An 18,964-nucleotide genomic window follows, 5' to 3' on the forward strand; every position below is an offset into this window, starting at 1 on the left:
TTTGATGCTTGCAGCTATTTTATCCACTTATTTCATGTGCAGATGTTGGTGTGTGCATTCTGTGTGTCTCTGTGCATATGCCTGTAAATCTAAAACTTTAAGATACATGCTTCTTAATTACAAACTGCCAACAGTTTGTTCAGAATTGTTTTCAAAATGCTTCCCTATTAATGGTTTATGCAATAAAATCTAAAAGCAGGACTTCAATTACGGTGAAATTTTCAGTGATCCAGATGGTGGTACAAGGCCTATGAAACCTGACAGATACTTGACTGTCATTTGTGGCATCGAGTTTCTTCCTTTGAATGACTGTGCTTTTTGCCTATGCCATACACAGACACAAAATATAGAGATGTTAGGATGATACCTATTTTCCTAACATATTAAGACAGGTTCATTTTAGACATATTTAAGCAAAAGTTTCCAAGACCCAAATGTTCTCATCCTCATTTTAAGATCAGGAGTTTTGCTATTGCAGCAAGCAGACAGGTATAGTTAATGAACCATGTGCAACCAGAGGCACATGGGAACTCCATTAATGGTTGGGAACACTGGCATGTGCTATATGATTTGCATGGATCTGTAAAGTACATATTTTCCTGTGGACTGTGCATAGCTGTAAAGACATCCTGAGTCAGCACAACCACTGTACCAGCAATGGAAAACTGATGCCAACTTAAGCATTCAAAAATGGTGAGTCAGGCTCCCAAAATAATGAGACAAGCTTAAAAATAAACAGATTTACAAAACAAGAAATAGAACATTCTTTTTTTCTTCTGGGCTTAAACTTTTCAATATTTGCATTTTTTAAGCTTTCTGCCATGAGGGCAAGAGTATTATTTTTTGTTCTTTTGCAATATTGAAAGCTGAAATTGAATCCAGGTATTCCCGACTCAGAAAGGAAACGGCAGCTACCACTGGAGACAACCAGAACTTTATATATGATTCCTAATGCTATCCTGCTTGTTATGAGTGACAAATACATTCCTCTTTCAGGATCTGATGGCGAGGGCACAGTGAAAGGGATGTGGGTTATCTTTGGCTGGCTATTACAATACTGTGTTTGAAATAGTTATGCAATTTCTAAGTTTCAAACGGTTGTAAAATAACAGCAATGTGTAAGCTGTTTTACCATTACATTGCTCAGAAGTATTTTCAGCCTTAGCTTCTGTAAAATAAAACACAAGTCAGAATAGGGCTCTGTCAGCCTAGTACCCTGTAATATGGTACGTGTACTCAGACACTGCACAATGATGGCAGCTGCTAAGTAAACATCAGAAGAATCTGAGATTTGTATCAACAGGATGTTTACATTTTAAAGAGTTTCTAAGAAAATAATAAAGATTTCCTGCAGTTGACTCCATTGGCACTTGTTTTAGTATGTATGACAGTTCACAGAAGTATAAATTACAAAGAGATTTCTTTTATGCCTCTTCTGTAGCTGCCATAGGTCAACACTGAAAAACAAATCAAAAAAGTTAAAAAATATTAATTGACTTTCCTTTATCTCGCTGGAATTTGGTACATGTTATAACAACTTTAGGATCTTATTACATGGGCAGGCACTACTCCAGCTTATGGCAAAGAGTGAAGGACTGATCTCTGTGGATATAAACTAGCGGCACAAGTGCAATGGCAAGCAAGACTGTACCAGTGACCTTGCTGAAATCTTTGTCTCTCATACATTAACTTCTTATCAGTATTACTCCCACATGCATTCACTAGTTAAAACAGCAGCTTCTCTCTGGGTGACATCTCTCAACAGTAACCAGCTTCATTTACTCTTGGATGAAAATTAGTTTAAAAGGCTTTAGCCCAGAATAAATTTCAATTCCAATCATGGTTTATAGAAAATGACTTAGCTTTTCTGGAATTATGAAAGCATCTCCACCTTATCCTGCAAAAATAATAATATAAATGACATGGGAACAGACTGGTTTGGGACACACTTTTTTTTCGGACTTGCTTCAGTTATACTTTGGCTTTACAAATCTGTTTCTGGGATGAATTCAAAGAGCTAGCATTGCCCTAGGAAGCCTTAAATGCTGTGGGATCTGGTTCTCCGAGGCACCATCTCTCTCCCCTTGTGATCCTGCTGTGGTTGAGATCAGCGTGTTTGATGGCAAGGTCTTTGGAACATGCTTCTCATCTTGTTTTACCAGAACTGCGATTTCTCAACTTTCCAAGGGCACTGTGAACCCAACCTTTTTCTGCTGGACTGTTTTGAGAAGAGGCAGTTGACAATCTGCTGTACACAACACTATTTTTAAATACTAACCTGCAGGGGTTGTAGTAAGGTGTAATAGGTAGTTCAGGTATTTGTGGTGGTTTTAATGTAAGGAATGTGGTCAGTTTTGTTAAACCAACAGAAATAATAAACAATACCAGCTTCTCTGCCTGGGAAGAGAGGGCAGAATTTACTTTCAGAGCAATTAAGATGCATTATTCCTCTCCCCAGTGGAAGGTATGGTGTTCTACCAAACAGGCACATGCAGGCTCCCCATTTTCATGCGTTTGTTAGTGTTAACTGCAAATATGGTAAATTGAGGAAGGGGATAGGGTTCCTCTTTAACTTTGTTGTCGTTTGTTAGCAATGCTGCTGGCTCCTCTGCATATAGATCCAAGCGATCAAGAGAGGCCACTTCTATTTCCACTTTCTCAGAGATAATGAAGGGTCAAATTCAATGCAAAGTAAAAATGTGCTTTAAAAAGGATGTACAGGGTTTATCAACAAACCAGGGTGATTAACTTATTTATATTATCTATGTTAACTTTTCAAGACTTAAAAGTGATTTGAGGGTATATATTTAGATGTGCCAGGAACATGAGTAGTTCAGAAGTCAAGGGTGTATAAATACCAAAATAAAAACAAGCAGACCTGACACCACTATTTAAGCAATACTGTTACCAGGCCAGATTCTTTCAACCATATTTACTGCAAACAGTATTTCCTTCTGAATATAAGCCTGACTCTACATTCAGTGAGACTTTATCTAAGGTGAATCAGTCAGATCTTTCTTGCAACAGCAGGATCAGCATCTGGCCACAAATGACATAAATTTTGTTCACTGCTGTGCAATGAGCTCTGTGGCAAAGGGAGGGAAAGTAAGCAGTAAAGGAGTAGTACAGGTCAGACAGTAACTTCTTAAGTATTCTTCAGAAAGCTGGGGAAATATTGCTGTCTGCTCGTTGCATGTAGCACACACCTCATACCCATCGCAAAAATCCTAGGAATTCATGTCATCACTTCTTTATTAGAATACCACACAGCATGAACGATGGTAACAGGAGCTCAGTCACTTTGTATATTGTGGTACATTGAACTTTTTGAATGCTCACTGGGATCCTTTTCCACTGAGGAGAGGAACTGCTGATCGCTGATTAGGCGTTCTGGGTGCTTCAAAGAGAAGGTTGTCCTTGTGGTCAAATGACACAGGCACCAAAATCGCCAAGCACATGTGCAACTTCCCTAACTTCAACTCTGTAACTCCAGGGAGCGCAGGCCAAAAAGGATGTGAGACCAGCCAAAAAAGAGGTGTTCTTGGCTCGAGAGAGCACTTTGCACCTATTCAGAAAGAGTGTTTGGAAGTTTTTGCACAAACGTAGGCAAGCAACTCACTCGGTCTGTGGGCAGGCAAAGTATTTGTAGTATTCTTTTAACCACTTATCTTAGATCATGCTCCTGTCGCTGGGAATAATTACTAAACCCCTGTGGATGTCTACAGAGACTCAACCAAAACCAGCAGGCAACATCGAAACAGCTGCTTCAAGGATCAAAATAATTCTTGGTTGCTCAGTCTTAAAAATTTTCTCTAGAAAAGGCAATTTTTCAAAAGAAAAACCTAGCACTTTTCTGTGGAAAGGTAATCCTTCATTTTTGCCACTTTTACTCTAAAACTCTGCATACCACCGTGTAGTTGATACTCTTGGAGAACACCTTTTCTGTGGTATTACTGGTGTGATATAAACTCGTATTATTTTTAATTCTAAATACACCATTGAAATAAGCAGGAAGTGTTAAACATATACTTCATTCATTTAATTTTTTCAAAAGTGAATTTCTTCCCCACTTAACCATCTATATAGGGGTAGCCATAAGACACCCACAATACAGACTTCCTCAATCTAAGTGAAAAAAGGTTCATGTGTCCATAAACTTCGAGTTTATACTTCTTCCTATTTGATTAAAATTTATTTTTCTCAGACAACAGATTTTTTTTTCATCTTTGTATCTCTAATTCAGATGTTTCATGTCTTTTTCCTTATACAATTGATGTATCTGCTACACCAGACCACTGGCAAAACTAAATTCAAGGAATGTATAAACATTTTTGGGTTTAAAATACTAACCAAAAGAATCATGATTTTCAGTTGTTGAAGGAGATGATTTATGGTCTTAAGAAATTATGAATGACTACAGAAAATTCACTGCCAAACTGATTCAAGACCTCCTGAAGTCTGTGGAAACTCTTCTGTTGATTTAGATGGGCTTTGGAGCAGATCCTACAATTAAAAATAGAACTACTGTGTATTACACAGGGAGTAATGAACAAAATGTATCTCAACAAATACAAAATCTGAGGGGTGATTTTTTTAAAACAAAATTTCCTCTATAAGGAACCTAGTTTTACCCTTTAATGCAGTACCTTCTTGATTACAATGGGTTTATAAGCTCACTTGACAGGAAAAGTCAATGAAGCTAAATCTTAAAGTAAAGCAATGAATGTGGCATGATGCAGACTTAAAAAGTTAAGTGCTGTAGAGAGCCTCTATATGGAAATATCATTGTCCATCCCAGGCATGCTAGTCAATGCACAACATAACCATTTTCCCTTTCCTTTTTGAATTTTTATTCTATTTGTAATAGCTCCATGATGCTCAGTGCTGATCCATCTTTTAAGAATACAGAATTACATCCACTTCCTTTTGTGCAAGAATTACAATAAACTTCCTCTAGTATAGTAGTATCTTTGCCTCCAGTTTCTGTTAGGAAAGGGAGTTGGTGTTATTATAGTGAAAGAACATAGCTCAGCTGGCTTAGACACAACCAGCTAATGATAATTAACTGTCAAAGCTGAGTAAATCTTCTATCAGCATCCCCTACCTTATTTGTTTGGATTTTGTGATTTATCACAACTGCCTGTGTCATTGTAATAAGATGCCTACATTCATGTACTGCTTGATCCAGGTGAATAGCTTTAGAATCAATGTTTTAAATGCCCTATCATACATTACTTTGTTAGAAGACAGGTCTCCATCCTCCTCATACAGTTACACTGCTATTTAATGTGCGCAACTTCTGCCTTAAGAAGATTATAAATGAAATACCTCACAGTTATCCAAACAATATTCCAGCTCCCATTCTTTCAACATAAATCTGAGCAATTAGCATTGTTAGACTAAGAATCTGGGGCCTGGAGATAAAATTTCTCCTGGTCCCTAACTAGTAATAATTAGAGTTAAACCTGGGCATGGAAAGATCGGAATAATTTAGTGTCTCTTCTTCTTTCTTCTTCAGATCACAGAATGCAAATAAGATCCAGAAATAACTTTCTATTCCACAGCAGTTGGCAAAGTCAGGTGTTAAGATTGGCTTTTAGCATACGATCACAGTGCCTACTAAACAGTATAAATTTTTTGAAGTGACAGCTTGCCAGTTCTATAGCAACTTGGACTATAGTTCCTGTTTTTATAAACTTCCAACCTTCATAAGTTAAGCCCATTTTTATTGTCAATACACTTCAAATTTAACATAATGCCAACTCAAAATTTTTTCCTTAATTCTTATGTTCCCAGAAATTACTAGGATGATGAAAAAAGAGAAGCATTTAGCTTCATTTTTAGACCTGCTTTTTCTTCAGTTTGCCAACTGCTTATAAACTTGCTTTAGCTTCTTGTTTTCTTGAGTATGTTTGCCACTTTAAAAGTATGAGGACATAGAAGAATCAATAAAAGAAAGTTAACACAGGTTTAAAAAAGCTCCTGCCTGCCGAGGGCATGCTTACATTGACAGAGTCAACAAAAGCACAGATGAAGCAGACTAGGACACCTGCAAAGTCTTACTGTTGGCTATAGGCCTTCATTCAGTACAAGAAACAAGTATTTTTGTAATGTGAATCATCTGAGTAAACCACTTGAAGTCACTGGAGCTGTAGCTGAATGTCACCACTATTGTCCTCATCCAACAAAGCTTTTATGCTTAACTTCAAGCACATGTGCTTGCAATTAAGATTTCAAAAAGCACCTGAAGTCCCGCTCCTGTACTCTTCTCCTCTGTACCCTGACTAACACAGTAACCTGCCGTCTTACCCTCAGTTTCAGGGCACTAACAGGCCTTATCAGCCTTGCCTGGGACCCTGATCCATACTCCCTGCCTACATCTCTGTCCTTCGCCTTTAGTCTCTGCCTCTCAAGTACTGTCGTAGGAGTATGCGTCTCTGGCCCTGCCTCTGTCCCTGTGTCCTAGATTGACATCGGACCTACGTTGTACATAGCTTGTCACCTGGATGGATCCTACCTTGTAACCTGCCTTCCGTCATGGCCGTGCCTCCTGGATGGACTTTGGACCTACATTGTTGCCTTGTCTCCAGTTCTGTCCCTGGCCCTGTCTCTTTTTGCTCCTGACTGGATTCTCTGGAGGGATGCTGGACCTGGTTTATTGTTTTCCCTTGTCTGGGACAGTTGAAAGACTCTGTTACCCTGCCCTGCTCCAGTACTGTGGGACTGGACCCTGTTTGGTGAGGGCACTACTTGTGCTGGGGTCACCCTTGGAAAACAGGCAGACACTACAGCTCACAGACTCTCAGAGGGGTCATTCTGTCAGTAAAATCAACCATTTTCCTTCAGTTTATTGGGCTTTGGATCAAGCCATGGAAAGTGAGAAATGAGAATATTTTCAGTCTACAAGATCAGCCCTTCAGTTTCTTCACTGAGATTCCCCCAGAAGTGCAGGAGAATTTTGAATGACCTGCAATAAAAATGTGAAAAAACAGGAATGCCTAGTGCCCTGTAGTGTTTCTTGTTCCTGTGTGTTATTTCAGCTCCTTTAAAAAAACCTGAACTGAAACATCTGAACATAACTTTCAAAGTGCAGAGAAGGCAAATGGGATAAGTAAAAAACAGATCCATTTTCAGCCAAAAAAAGAAAGACTGATTCATGAAGTGAACTTTGTACCATATCTATTTACAAGGCACAAAGTAATCTTACAGAGATCTAGGACCTCTGTCCCAGAAAATTTCATTCTCCAAGGAAAATCTCTGCCAGTGCTAAGTGCTGGAATCATTCTTCCAGCAAAAAGACAAGGATGATACAAAAAAATAGAGAGAAGAAAGGAGACACAGTGAAATGATATGTTGTACTGTTTATCTACTCACAGAGGCTACACCAATAGTAGCTTATTAAATGTGACAGTTTTCTGGCTCATAAGCCATGTGGGATGGCCTGACAATGGCCACACTATTAAATTCACTTGGCCTCCAAAACAGAGTGACCACATCAAAACTCCAGTCAGGAACAGTTCCAGACCTGTGCCAACCCCTGAACCATGCCTGGGAACTGACTGGGTGAATGCTATTGGTCCAGACTGAAACTGTACCAGCATCTCTTTCAACAATAAATCCACACAGACAAGAAAGCTCAGTGCAGGAGAAAGGTCGCAAAAACTACTTCATCTACTTGTACAGCGGTAGCTCCAGTGTCCGAGGAACACACTTGCTGTGCCTTTCCCTTACACTACAGTTGAGTGGCTGAAACAGTGGAGTCATAATAATTTTGCTGACTCCTCTCTATTGTTTTGATACCACGGAAAAATCAAGCCTGCAGAATCCCATGATATTAACTGACACCACACAGCACAGATGGTACATGTTCTGCTTGACTGGACCAGCAGCAAAGTCGGAAGATCTGGTCAATCAGCCTGCACTCACATCCTGGCTGACCATCTGCCTGTCTGATCAGAACCCAGGTAACTACCAGCCTCACCGAGAACGACACCTCAGGCTCAGCAAACACAGACTGTTTCTCCTCCACCAAGGAAAAAATACCAGATGGGATACTACATCTGACAGTGGTGAATGCTACGTCTACAAAGATGTGGTTCAATGACATTTTAATGACCAGTGATGCCTTTCATGGCTTCTCCAAAGTCAACGGCATGACACTCACGTAACAGCAAAAGCAAGCCTGCTGAAATTCTGGTTTTGCACAAATATAACATTGCCTCATGTATATGGGCTTCCCATGAAAACTCTGAGGATTAAATAGTTACCTTCTTTAAATTTTGCTTTATGGTTGTACTGTCTCTCTCCACAACCTTCATCATTTCTTGACTTGCCATATACAAGATGTTGGCTGCAGAAAAAGAAACATGCAATAATATAAGTACACAGCAAATCTTTTAGAAAAACAATACATGCCCAACCCTGCAAAGAAGTAAGGCAACTAGAGGAGTTATCATCCCAACTATCCCACTGAAAAGAATCCCAGTGACAGAAAGGGCAGCATTTCTTTGACCTAAATGAATCATTAAAAAGGCATACAGACTAAATTCAGTCACCCTCCCCCCCTTAATTAATTCCATAATTAATGGAAAGGGAAGGTCACCTTTGGAATGTAACTCTATCCATCTATCTTACAGACTTCTGAATCAGCCCACGGTGATGACTCTCTCTCCTGAGCAGAGAAGGAACTTTGATGACTAGCTTTCACTACATACTTTTAGAAAGGTAAAGGTAAGCATAATAAATCACCCATGAAGTGTTTGCAAGAGGGGACTTTTAAATACAATGCATACATTAAAAGGCATTACCAATCAATAGATTATTAAATTGCTGTCATTTTAATATGCAAGTCATCCAAATTTTCAGCATAAATAATAAAAATAATGGCAAATAAAAGTATCATTGAAAACTGCAGTCCTGCATAATACTGATGGTACTTACCCTGACAGGGCTGGACTGGACACCAAATGTCTAAGTCTTACCTTTCTGGAATGCAAAGTATTAAAAATGGCTCAGTGTAATTTATTGTGAGTTGGTCTGCAAGGTACTGTCTCAGAGACATCAGTGATTGAGTCTAACATTTGGACACCTAAAGAAAAGCAGTCTAATTTTATGAGGTGTTGAGTTCTGGCAGGTCCCATGTAAGTCAGACAGCAGTGGGAACTAAGCATTTCTGAAAAGTGGGTCAGTTTGCCTGGATGCCTAAAATATTCACAAATTTAAACATTTTGATGCAGCAAGATGACACTGTGTCTACCTAGCCTGGCTTCTGTTACAACAGAACCTGCAGAAGCTTGGCAAGAAATTTTAGTGCACAGTCCAAAACCTGGCTTTGAACAAGCACATACCTATTAGATTATGAGTTTTGCTACTAGAATAAACCTGATGTATTCAACTGCAGAATCAAGAGTCGCTACATGGCCATCAATGTTGCAGTATGTCTGCAGATAGTGAGAGGTCCTTCAGAGGTTGTTCAGACTTGCCCAGTTTTAATAAGGGCTATCCATTTCTGACATCAGTGCTGTACTGAACAAATGTGCAGATATGACTATGCAAAGAATCAGCACCTCTTTTACCCCTTTTTCCTGCCCATTCAACTTACTGTGCTATTAAGATGGCCAAGCTTCTCCTGTCAACACAATCTGAAGCCTCTGTGCTTGTTGGATTACAGAGACATTCATAATCTATATGTGCGAATGAAAAGCAATATTTTTCTCCTTTCTCATCAGTTTGCAAAACCAGTGAAGACCCTGAATGGCTGAATTACTTTAAAGCATTACAATTACCAGGTCCTAGAATGACCGAAAGTATTCTTAAATACTAAACCCTCTCCTGAAAAACAGGAGAAAATTAAAAGACACTGACTATTTTGTAAATCTGAACCAATGACGTTTTATGCACAAATAGTTAATGACAGTGTTGAATCTGATACTTCTCTGAGACAGGAGTAGTACATTCTTACAATGTGTGATAGGGGAGGAAATGGCAATCACACAGGTCTTCGGTGGTGACCAAAACATGGAGTTGGCTGAATTCCAGCAGTGCTCTACGGAAACAGAACACCACTGGACCGATGAGTGATGGCTCCGGAGATCAAATGTTAAAAGACAAAGCCAGTACTCTCAAGTGAGAAAAAAAAAAATATCCTAGAAAGTATTATCTACTTCTGAGCCAGCCAAAGAACATGCAATTCATTTATATGCCTGCAGAGCTCTGTCTTTTCTAATTAAATGTTGAACGCAGCTAGTGCAAGTTCTTCCTTTCCTAGACAAGATGAAAGGGTTGCTGATGTGATATCATATAGACAATCCAGCAAATGTGCTCATCTCGTCCTATTCTAGTGGGCAAAGGAGCCTCCACACAGTTTTGTGTCTAGCAACTCAATCATCTAATCCTGTGGCGCAGCTGGCAAAAGTCTGTCCATCTACAGTATGGTTAAGTTGATAACCTGAAATTGGCTGCCTTTTTCTCAATTCAGCTCCAAATGCTGATGCATTATACACCTTTGTTTTTAGGATACACATCTTAGAATGCACCTTCAAAAATTATCTAGCAAAACTTTAAATGACAGGCATGAAAGACAATGAGGAATTCCATAGGTATTGAATCAATTTCAGATTGATTCCTGTTTCTAATGTGACAAATACAACCTTAATGCTCAAAACTCCTATGTATAAATTAAGTTGTCTGTCCATCAAAAGCACTGCTCTGTGTCAGAATGAAAGGCAGAACACGGAGAGCAGACCTTGCTATCCTAGGTACTGGTCCTTCAGGTAATGGATGTGGCTTACTGTGGATTTACAAGATTTCACAAAGCAGTAAGTGCAAGAGCCTGGATTTGGCACAATGTGGCAACAGGACTTCTACCCAACCCATTATATGAGGATTTGAGTACGGCAGGCCTTCTGTTTTCCAGTCCAGAATAAGAGTCTTGTTAGTAGGAAACAGTGGCTAGCCTAACCACAGTCAGAACTTTTACCATTACTTTGCAGCATCAGCAGTGGATGGTAGGCAGGGATGAAAATACTGGTGGCCATCAGTGCAGAACCTGACACATACCGGTTCAATTCAATGTTACTAGGATTCTGAAGGCAGTTCTGCACCTCCAGCTCAGTCATACAGCAAAAGTGGGAACAGTAAGTACTCCCCTGCTCCCCTTCTCCGTCTTACAGGTTTCTGTGTCCTACCTCTTGTTTTTGATGGGTTTTGCTCATATTTCTGAGTTGCTTGTGTGTTTTTTGCAGTAAAAAAAAGAAATGAAGTGGAATTCACACATTTAGTAAACTTAGATTAATCATAAATACCCTAAAAGTAAAACTGTAAGACAGCAAAGGCAATGGAAAAGGAACCGTCTCTGAAGGCTTGTGTACTGTGCAAGGAAGGGAACCAGGAAGGCAGGATTAAGCTAAACCGGATGAATGGCAAGGTTCAAGAGTCTATTTCAACCAAACAGAAATCCTTCAAATTTTGGAAACATGATCCTAGGGAAACCAATAAACAGGAACTTAAACTTCAGCAAGCGTTAAGTAAGAGGAAATTGCAAAGAGCAAAAGTAGGTTTCCAAGAACAAACACTGAAAGATTTAAAAATAAACAATAAAATATTCCTCAGGTATATCAGAAACAAGAGGGCTACAACAGAATTTGTACAGGCTATGGGAGCAGCTAAAGAGGATAATGACACTGTTTGGAAGCTAAATTACTTTGCATTCTTTTTTTTTGCATTCAACTTTCTTGTGCAATACATTCAGGGGGCTTCTGCTCTCTATATTGTTTTTCTGGCAATAACAATTTCTCTTTGAGTAGTGAGGTATCAACAAATAGCAACAGTGGAGAACATAGACTATATCAAGGTTAGAAGGTACATTTAAGAGTTTTAAAGAACTTTAAATACAGAAGTGCTGAGTTGATAACAATTCTGCTACTTAGGAGTCACCCTGTCCTGTGGCTTGGGGATTAGAAAATACTGTCTAACCACTACCGATTTTACAAGGGAAAATAGCATTTTACTTATCTATTATTTCTTGAACACTTCAATAAACACAACCAGATGACAAAAATTACTGGTCTTCTAAAAGCTCTCTTTTACATTTCACACAATAAACTTTGGTTGAAATGAAACAGCTGTAAAATGAAAGGTTGTAATGTGTTAAAAAATAGTCTGAAAGCAAAGGAAAAAGATTAGGAGTAGATTAGATTAGCTGGTTTTCATCACAACAAGGAATAAGTTCTAGATTGATCACAAATACAAAAAAAAGTCATGATTATTACTGAAATCTTTAAATAATTATTGAACATACCTGGTGATTTGATAATTTCTGGGGTGGGTTAAATCACTTCTCAAGATGACTCTCTTTTCAGTCATAAAGCCTTTAGAGCTTAACTTGAATTAAATGCCTAAACTGAGATGAGATGAAACCTGACCTAAGATTCTAGTCCAGCTTCATATTAAAATAATGGGTAACTTATTTCTTAATGATCTGGTCAATGGATAAGTAGATTATGGATAGCATTTGCACAGGACACAATGCTAGTCAGTTTGTGAGGACCAGGAAGTGAGAAGTGTGGGACAGACCTAAAGAGGAGAGAGAAAAAATCAACGCACTAGCAAATGAAATCTGAATTGAAGAAATGGTAACCAACATACACGCAGGAAAAAATCATAACATTATTTTCCATTACTAGCTTCTAAATTAATGCACAGAATGGAATCAGAAACTGGACACCCTTAAGATGACAGTCGTTCACTGTGCACATTTACTCAAAATTCCAATCAAATCATATATTATGTTTCATAAACAGTAGGAGGAGCATGACAAAGAATTCTGCAGTACCATTATAGAAATCACACAGCATGACCACACTTGAAAAACTGTGTATGCTGACAGGCACAACCTCTGTAGGGCACTGCAAAACTGAGAATGGTGGTGAAAACAATCAAAGCAGCACAATGAAAGATGCGTTCTTGCCATCATGTTCATGATACTTCACAATACACTGTTTTTCCCTCTCTTACAGCACAATACAACAAAATGCAAACTAATAAAAGGAAGTACTTTTTTACTGTCACATGCAATTAACTATGAAGCTTACTGCCACAGGAAACTGATAAGTATACCTATTTGCTGCACTGACATATATGCATGTTGCCCTGAGCTCCTCTAATTGTTAATACAGTTAATACAATCAATCTTAGGGCAAATATCTACAAAGGCAAGACAACTTACACTCCCACAATCTCTCCTTTCATGTAATATTCTCTAGGTCTGCTATCATTCTTGCTTGGTTTCCTCTGGATATGCCCAGCAGCTCATCTCTCCCTTGAATTTTACTGACACTGTTTCAGCTCATGCTAGAGAGTGTCTCTCTCCTCAACAGTAGAGCCGCTTCAGCCCATGTACCTCTTCATACATACAAAAATCATGTCTTACTTTACAACATGACATATTAACCCACATCAGCTTGTGACCCACGATATTCCCAGGATTTTGTCCTGCAGAACTATTGCTTAACTAGTGAGTGAATTTACCATCCCTTGCGCTTAACTTATGTACAGAACAACTCGGCTCTTTTAAGGAATGACAGCATTCTCCTCTCCCAGCCCCCCAGCCCCTTCTCTTAGCTTGCGAAGGTCATTCTGCTCCTGTTCCTATCCAGTGTATCTGCAGCATATTTTAGCATGGCACTACCCGTAAACTCAGCAAACACACACTGTATTCTGTCAGTCATATCCCTACCACAACTACTGAATACTAAAGGAATGAAGATAAGACTGTTAGAAAACCCCACTGGCTACATCTTTCCAGTTGCAAAAATCCTCCTGAATCCCATTTTCCAAACAGTCATACATCTGTCTGGTACTTGTTTCAGGTATGTCATATTTCCCCAAAGTTGTTATAAGAACATATAATGGGAGACACTGTCGAAATCTTTATTAAGGACAAAATATCCTAAATCTACTGCTTCCCTCTAATCCACACTACACTGTAAGATGTTTAATGTCTATGGAAAGCTGTATTGAAAGAGATACCATTATAGAGCAGGAACAGTAACCTTCTCTCTTGCTTGCTGCGGAATGTCAAACTGGGCTTCTTCAGAAAAGCTATTTTTCTCAAAAGCTAAGTCACAAGTTCAGGGAGAAATCTCTCTGCTATTTCCTAATGCTATACTCTGCTAACCTTGGCATTTTTTGAATATTTAGTTCTTTCCTTTTCAAAAAAACTGGTTCTGTTTCCTTATTTCATGAATACCAAGCTGCTTTTTCAAAGGAAATAACTCAGAAGAATTCACTGCCTTTTTGTGTGTAATTGGAAAGCCATCGCAAAAGGCTCCCAGGGACTGTTACTACGAGCATTTCAGCAGCTCTGAAAACCAGGCTGTGAACTGGGCACAACCAGAAGCTGAGGCATACAAAATGAATGGCCTCTGAAATCTTTACTAGGCTATGCATAGAAGGTCATCTTGTGAGATCACTTTGTCAGTGCTTGTTCTCTGGGGTTACAGTCTCTGGAAAGACTTCCAACCTGTGCTAATGCTTGCTTTAGCAGAAAATCTCTAAAGATTCCCAGAATCATTACCAAGAGTCCTGGAACAAATATTTATTGGTTTTGACTGTCATGATTTCAAGTACAATATAAAAATCAAACTAGAGCCCATGTGCTGAACTTCCTGAGTGATGAAGCTGTCTCATCACAATCTGCAGAATTAGTCACTGCACAAAATAAAGCACATCCAGGAGTCTGCAGGACCCTGGCTCAAAATGCAAACACAGGAAATTCCCATAATGGGCTGTGTGGAAGTTGTATCGGAGTTGTGACCCTGGTGTACATGCTGAAGTTGGGGTGAAAATGTAGCTTCAATCTGTTTGGCATTCACCACTGTGTCTCACTACTCACTGGAGAGAGTAACATCTGGGGTTTAGTAAAGACAAAAGAAGTTTGAAATTAGTATTCTGAAAAATCATTACATGTGAAAGATAAGCCTGAATGTGGGATGAAAGGTCAGGAGGCCTGGAATTTTTCTGAACTATCACTGAAGTCCTCTGAGACCCTGTGCAAATTACAAAATCTGTATGTCTCAGTTTCCGCATTTTATAAACATACTTCAGGCTGCTATGTCAATGGAGTGGTTTTTGTAGACTGTCTCAAAAATACTTGAAGTGAAAAGCATTATGTAAACATAATGACTATTAATTAGTCCTTGAAAAATGTATTTCTTTAACAATAATGGAATTTACGGAGCCAGACTGATCATGTCCCTCTAGAACTGCTCACTACTACCTTGAATGCTGCATTTTACAGTGAGCAAATAGTAAAATCTTAAAAGCTATCCAATGAAAAACACATCAAAAACAGAGTTAAGGGCAAGCCTGTAAGCACTGGAAGTCAAGATGTGTCCCTATGAGAAAACTGTATTTGCTGAATTTCAGATGTTTCTCTAAACTGACTCAGCGAAACCAACACAAAAGGCTTGGAGGACACAATATTGCGCGCACACACACACACACACACACACTTCTGCATAAGATCTGCTGCCTCTGCTTTCAACAGGAATGCTTAAAGTGATAATGTTAAGTGTTTGAAGGATTAGAACTGTCTTGTAGTTTGAAAGAGGTATGTGTTCCATCAATCCCTAACCGATAACTCGGTTCAACTGAAATAAGCTGACCTTGTCATAAAATGGTGAGTGTTTGCATTGAAATACAATGAATGAAAAAAAAAAGAAATCAGCATTTGCATGAGCTTTACGGCAAGTTGATAAGTTTTCTACTGAAAGCAAGCCAATCTGCTTGCTGAAGGTGGAACTTAACCACAAAACTTAATCACAAAAACATTCAGTGTCTGAAGAACCCCACAGCATAGGTATGATGAGATGTGTAAATGAGATGAACAACAAATGTACAGGTTCCTTTAGTAAGCTGGATATTCATATCCTGAAATAAGAACGGAGTTCTCATGGACTTGAATGTGGGTGCTTCAGAACTCTGGTCAGAGACCCACACAATGACCTGACAGCACTTGGCTTGGATGGTTTGCAGTATCAAGGCTGGAGTTCAGTCCTAAATCCTGACTCACAGAGATTTGACTCAAGAAGCCATCTCTATCCACTGAGGATACATGAACTGCAGTCCTCTCCTGAAAAGACTTTGGAAGAAAGGAATAAAGATTATTCTTTTCTCATCCTTTGCCTGCATGGCAACAACCCAGTACCTCTGATCTCTAGATTCCTATCTAGGACACAGGCTCCTAAAGATTTTGTCTTGAATCAGCCTAGGATTTCTAGGAATGGAACATATCAAAGCTCTTTAGCTCTGTGCCAACAAATTTTTGCTTATTCAATTCGTTTATCTGGTTTTACAGTCTAAAGCCAATTTCAGCAGGTTTTTTTCTTATTTTTGTTTGTCTAATCCCATTCCTTCAAATCTGTATGCATATGCTGGACTGATACATTATGAGTTGGCCTGGGTCAGTGGTATAATCTAAAGCACAGAATGTGAAGCATATAACATGAATCTTTGCAGCATCATGGCCTCTGTAAATATTCCTTCATGTGGGTTTTTCACATAGCAACTAGGAAAGAAAAGGCATTTCTCAAAAAAAGAAAAAACTGGTTACAAATCTACAGAAACTGGTCAACATACCTGGTGACAGCTACAGAACCTCAAAGCATTTTTAATACATTCTATTCCATTTCAAGTTGATGATACCCCCTTGTAATTCATAACCAGGTCACCAGAGTTTAATAATGAAAAAAATCTATTGTTAATTATATAATTATCATAAACAATATGGCCTTAGAGCTCAAAAGTGAAATCAAAAGTTTTAATAGACAAATACCATGTCTATTGTGCTTTTAAAACATAAATACCTTCTTAAAATGTCCTGACTTTTTATATGCAAATCTTTTATACACACAGATTACCTTGAAAATGGAAGCCCTTCATTTATTCTCAGGTCAGGCTTATAAAATTAACTGCCAACTTAGTTTCTCCCCATGATCCTGTCAATGACCTTTTTCCTGCCCTGGTAGGATCATTCCCTCTCCATGGATTAAAGGTGATTAAGGATCAGTGTCAGTTTAGTCTTATACATTTGCTAAGCAGAGACGACAAACTGTGCCAAAATGCGTCTGATTTATTTGTGGGGGTTTTGTGATAGAGGAACCCTGATTGGGCTCAAATCAAGGATCTAGAAAAGAAAAGAGTGCTTTATATCATTGGTAGCTCTTTAACCCAAAGTGTCACAGTAAGGACTTAATATCCTTCAGCTAAATTATTAGTTTTCACAAACAATAACGACTGAAATCAATCAAGCTTTTCAGTGCTTAGGGTTATTTAACCACCAATTCAATTAGCCAGTTGTTAGATGAATACCTGTATCTATTGAGTTGAACTTCAAACACATTGATATATCTACAGTGCAGTCAAGCACTGTGACATACGAAATAGAAGATTTCCAAGTTTTGAAGAAACACGTGTCTAGCTGGGTTATTATTACTTTCTTTACGTTGTTTGTGGAAATTCAATCTTGAGTTAAAACTACGTTTGTATGGAAAGAAATCTTAAAAAAAAAAAAAAGACTTACACATGATGCACATATCTGTAAAAAATAAAAGAGGGTTAAGTATTTCTGCCTTAACCCTAATAAACTTTGAGAGATATACATGCCCTTGATTAATTTAAAAATCAACTCTATTGTGCTGACATGACTAGATATTGTTCTGTGCGGTTTTGCCCTGTAGTCGGTATCTTAATTACATAAAAACAATATTGTATTCTTTGCTAGGCTAAGGAGATGAATTTACTGTGACAGAAAGAATAGAAAGAGATGCCATACTAATGAAACAACAGAGACAATGACAAACTAAAAAAACCCCAGCAAACAAAACAACTACCTTTTTAACTTCATTGGCTAATGAATTTCAGGAAGTAATCAGAATAGTTCCTTTTCCAACAAAAATGAATGGCTGTGAAGATAGCCCCAATCTCCACACTTTAATGGATGGACACACGCATTCTTCAACAGCTTGTTCATTAGTCTAAAATAAACATAAGACTACAAAGGGTTACCCGAGCTCACTTCATTTCCCTACTGCTGTTGGCTTCAGATTATGTTGACTCTATCAACAAGATTGTGGCTGTAGGTGTAAATTTATTAAGTCCCACACATCAAAATATTGTTCTATTTTGTAAGTTAGTAGGAGCTATGCTCTGGAATGGGTACAGGGAGAAACATGAAGCCAAATTTCTACTTCAGGGTCCAGACAGCACAATTTCAACAACATTAACCTTGGAAGAACGTACTATCTGATTTCCCAGAGTAGACAAAGTCAGAGGAAAAGGGGACTACAGCCCTACCTTCAATATGCTTCCCAAATGCAAATCTGGTGCCACTACTCTCACCATATTTTGACCAACTGACCCCCTGAGCAGATGAATACAGAGACTGGAGGGGCTTCTTACGCTGTCTTACTAAGACCACTGTATACTATGTATCTTTTTTCACCAAGAAATGAATAAACTTTCTTTAGCTAGAACTGGAGGAGTTTGTAACAGAGACCAGTGACCCCCTCGTGACGGTGGTGCAGGCTGTGGGTATTCTCTGTATTTCTATAGGGTATTCTGAGACCCTGCAGCATGGCAAGTTTTTACCACCCCTCCTGGCCTACCTTGCCCGTCCACTACTTCTTGCTTCCTTGATTCTGTTCCCCACCTACAGAGAACCTATGCTTTAGATATTTTTTTTTCATATGTATTCTATTAACTTTATTTTTCCAGGTTGAATGTCATTTAGTTAATTCATGCATTTTTCAGTAAAATAACACTTTCCAGCTGTCTCTGTCCTCCTTTGTGTTTGGCGCATTTAATAAAAGACAGCTCATTATGATTAAAGAACACAAATCTGAAGTGCAGCCAGGCCCAGAAGATACTGCTTTAATTCTTAAAAAAACCTTTTGCAACTCATTTA

The 18,964-nt window shown here is 38.6% G+C and overlaps 1 protein-coding gene across 3 annotated transcripts in view; it reads right to left on the bottom strand.

The window, feature by feature from the left end:
- Nucleotides 1-18,964, bottom strand: part of LDAH (lipid droplet associated hydrolase) — a 124,300-nt gene that overhangs the window by 8,636 nt on the left and 96,700 nt on the right. For 2 of the 3 annotated variants that reach the window (XM_040597517.1, XM_040597519.1), the window contains one exon: nt 8,268-8,350. In XM_040597517.1, the coding sequence (XP_040453451.1) occupies nt 8,268-8,350 (83 nt within the window). Of the gene's footprint in view, nt 1-1,337; nt 1,458-8,267; nt 8,351-18,964 lie in introns of those variants that run through there. The other variant, XM_040597520.1, reaches the window with a different exon arrangement.

This window comes from Falco naumanni, chromosome 6 (genome assembly GCF_017639655.2).
Source record: "Falco naumanni isolate bFalNau1 chromosome 6, bFalNau1.pat, whole genome shotgun sequence".
NCBI classification, from domain to species: Eukaryota; Metazoa; Chordata; class Aves; order Falconiformes; family Falconidae; genus Falco; species Falco naumanni.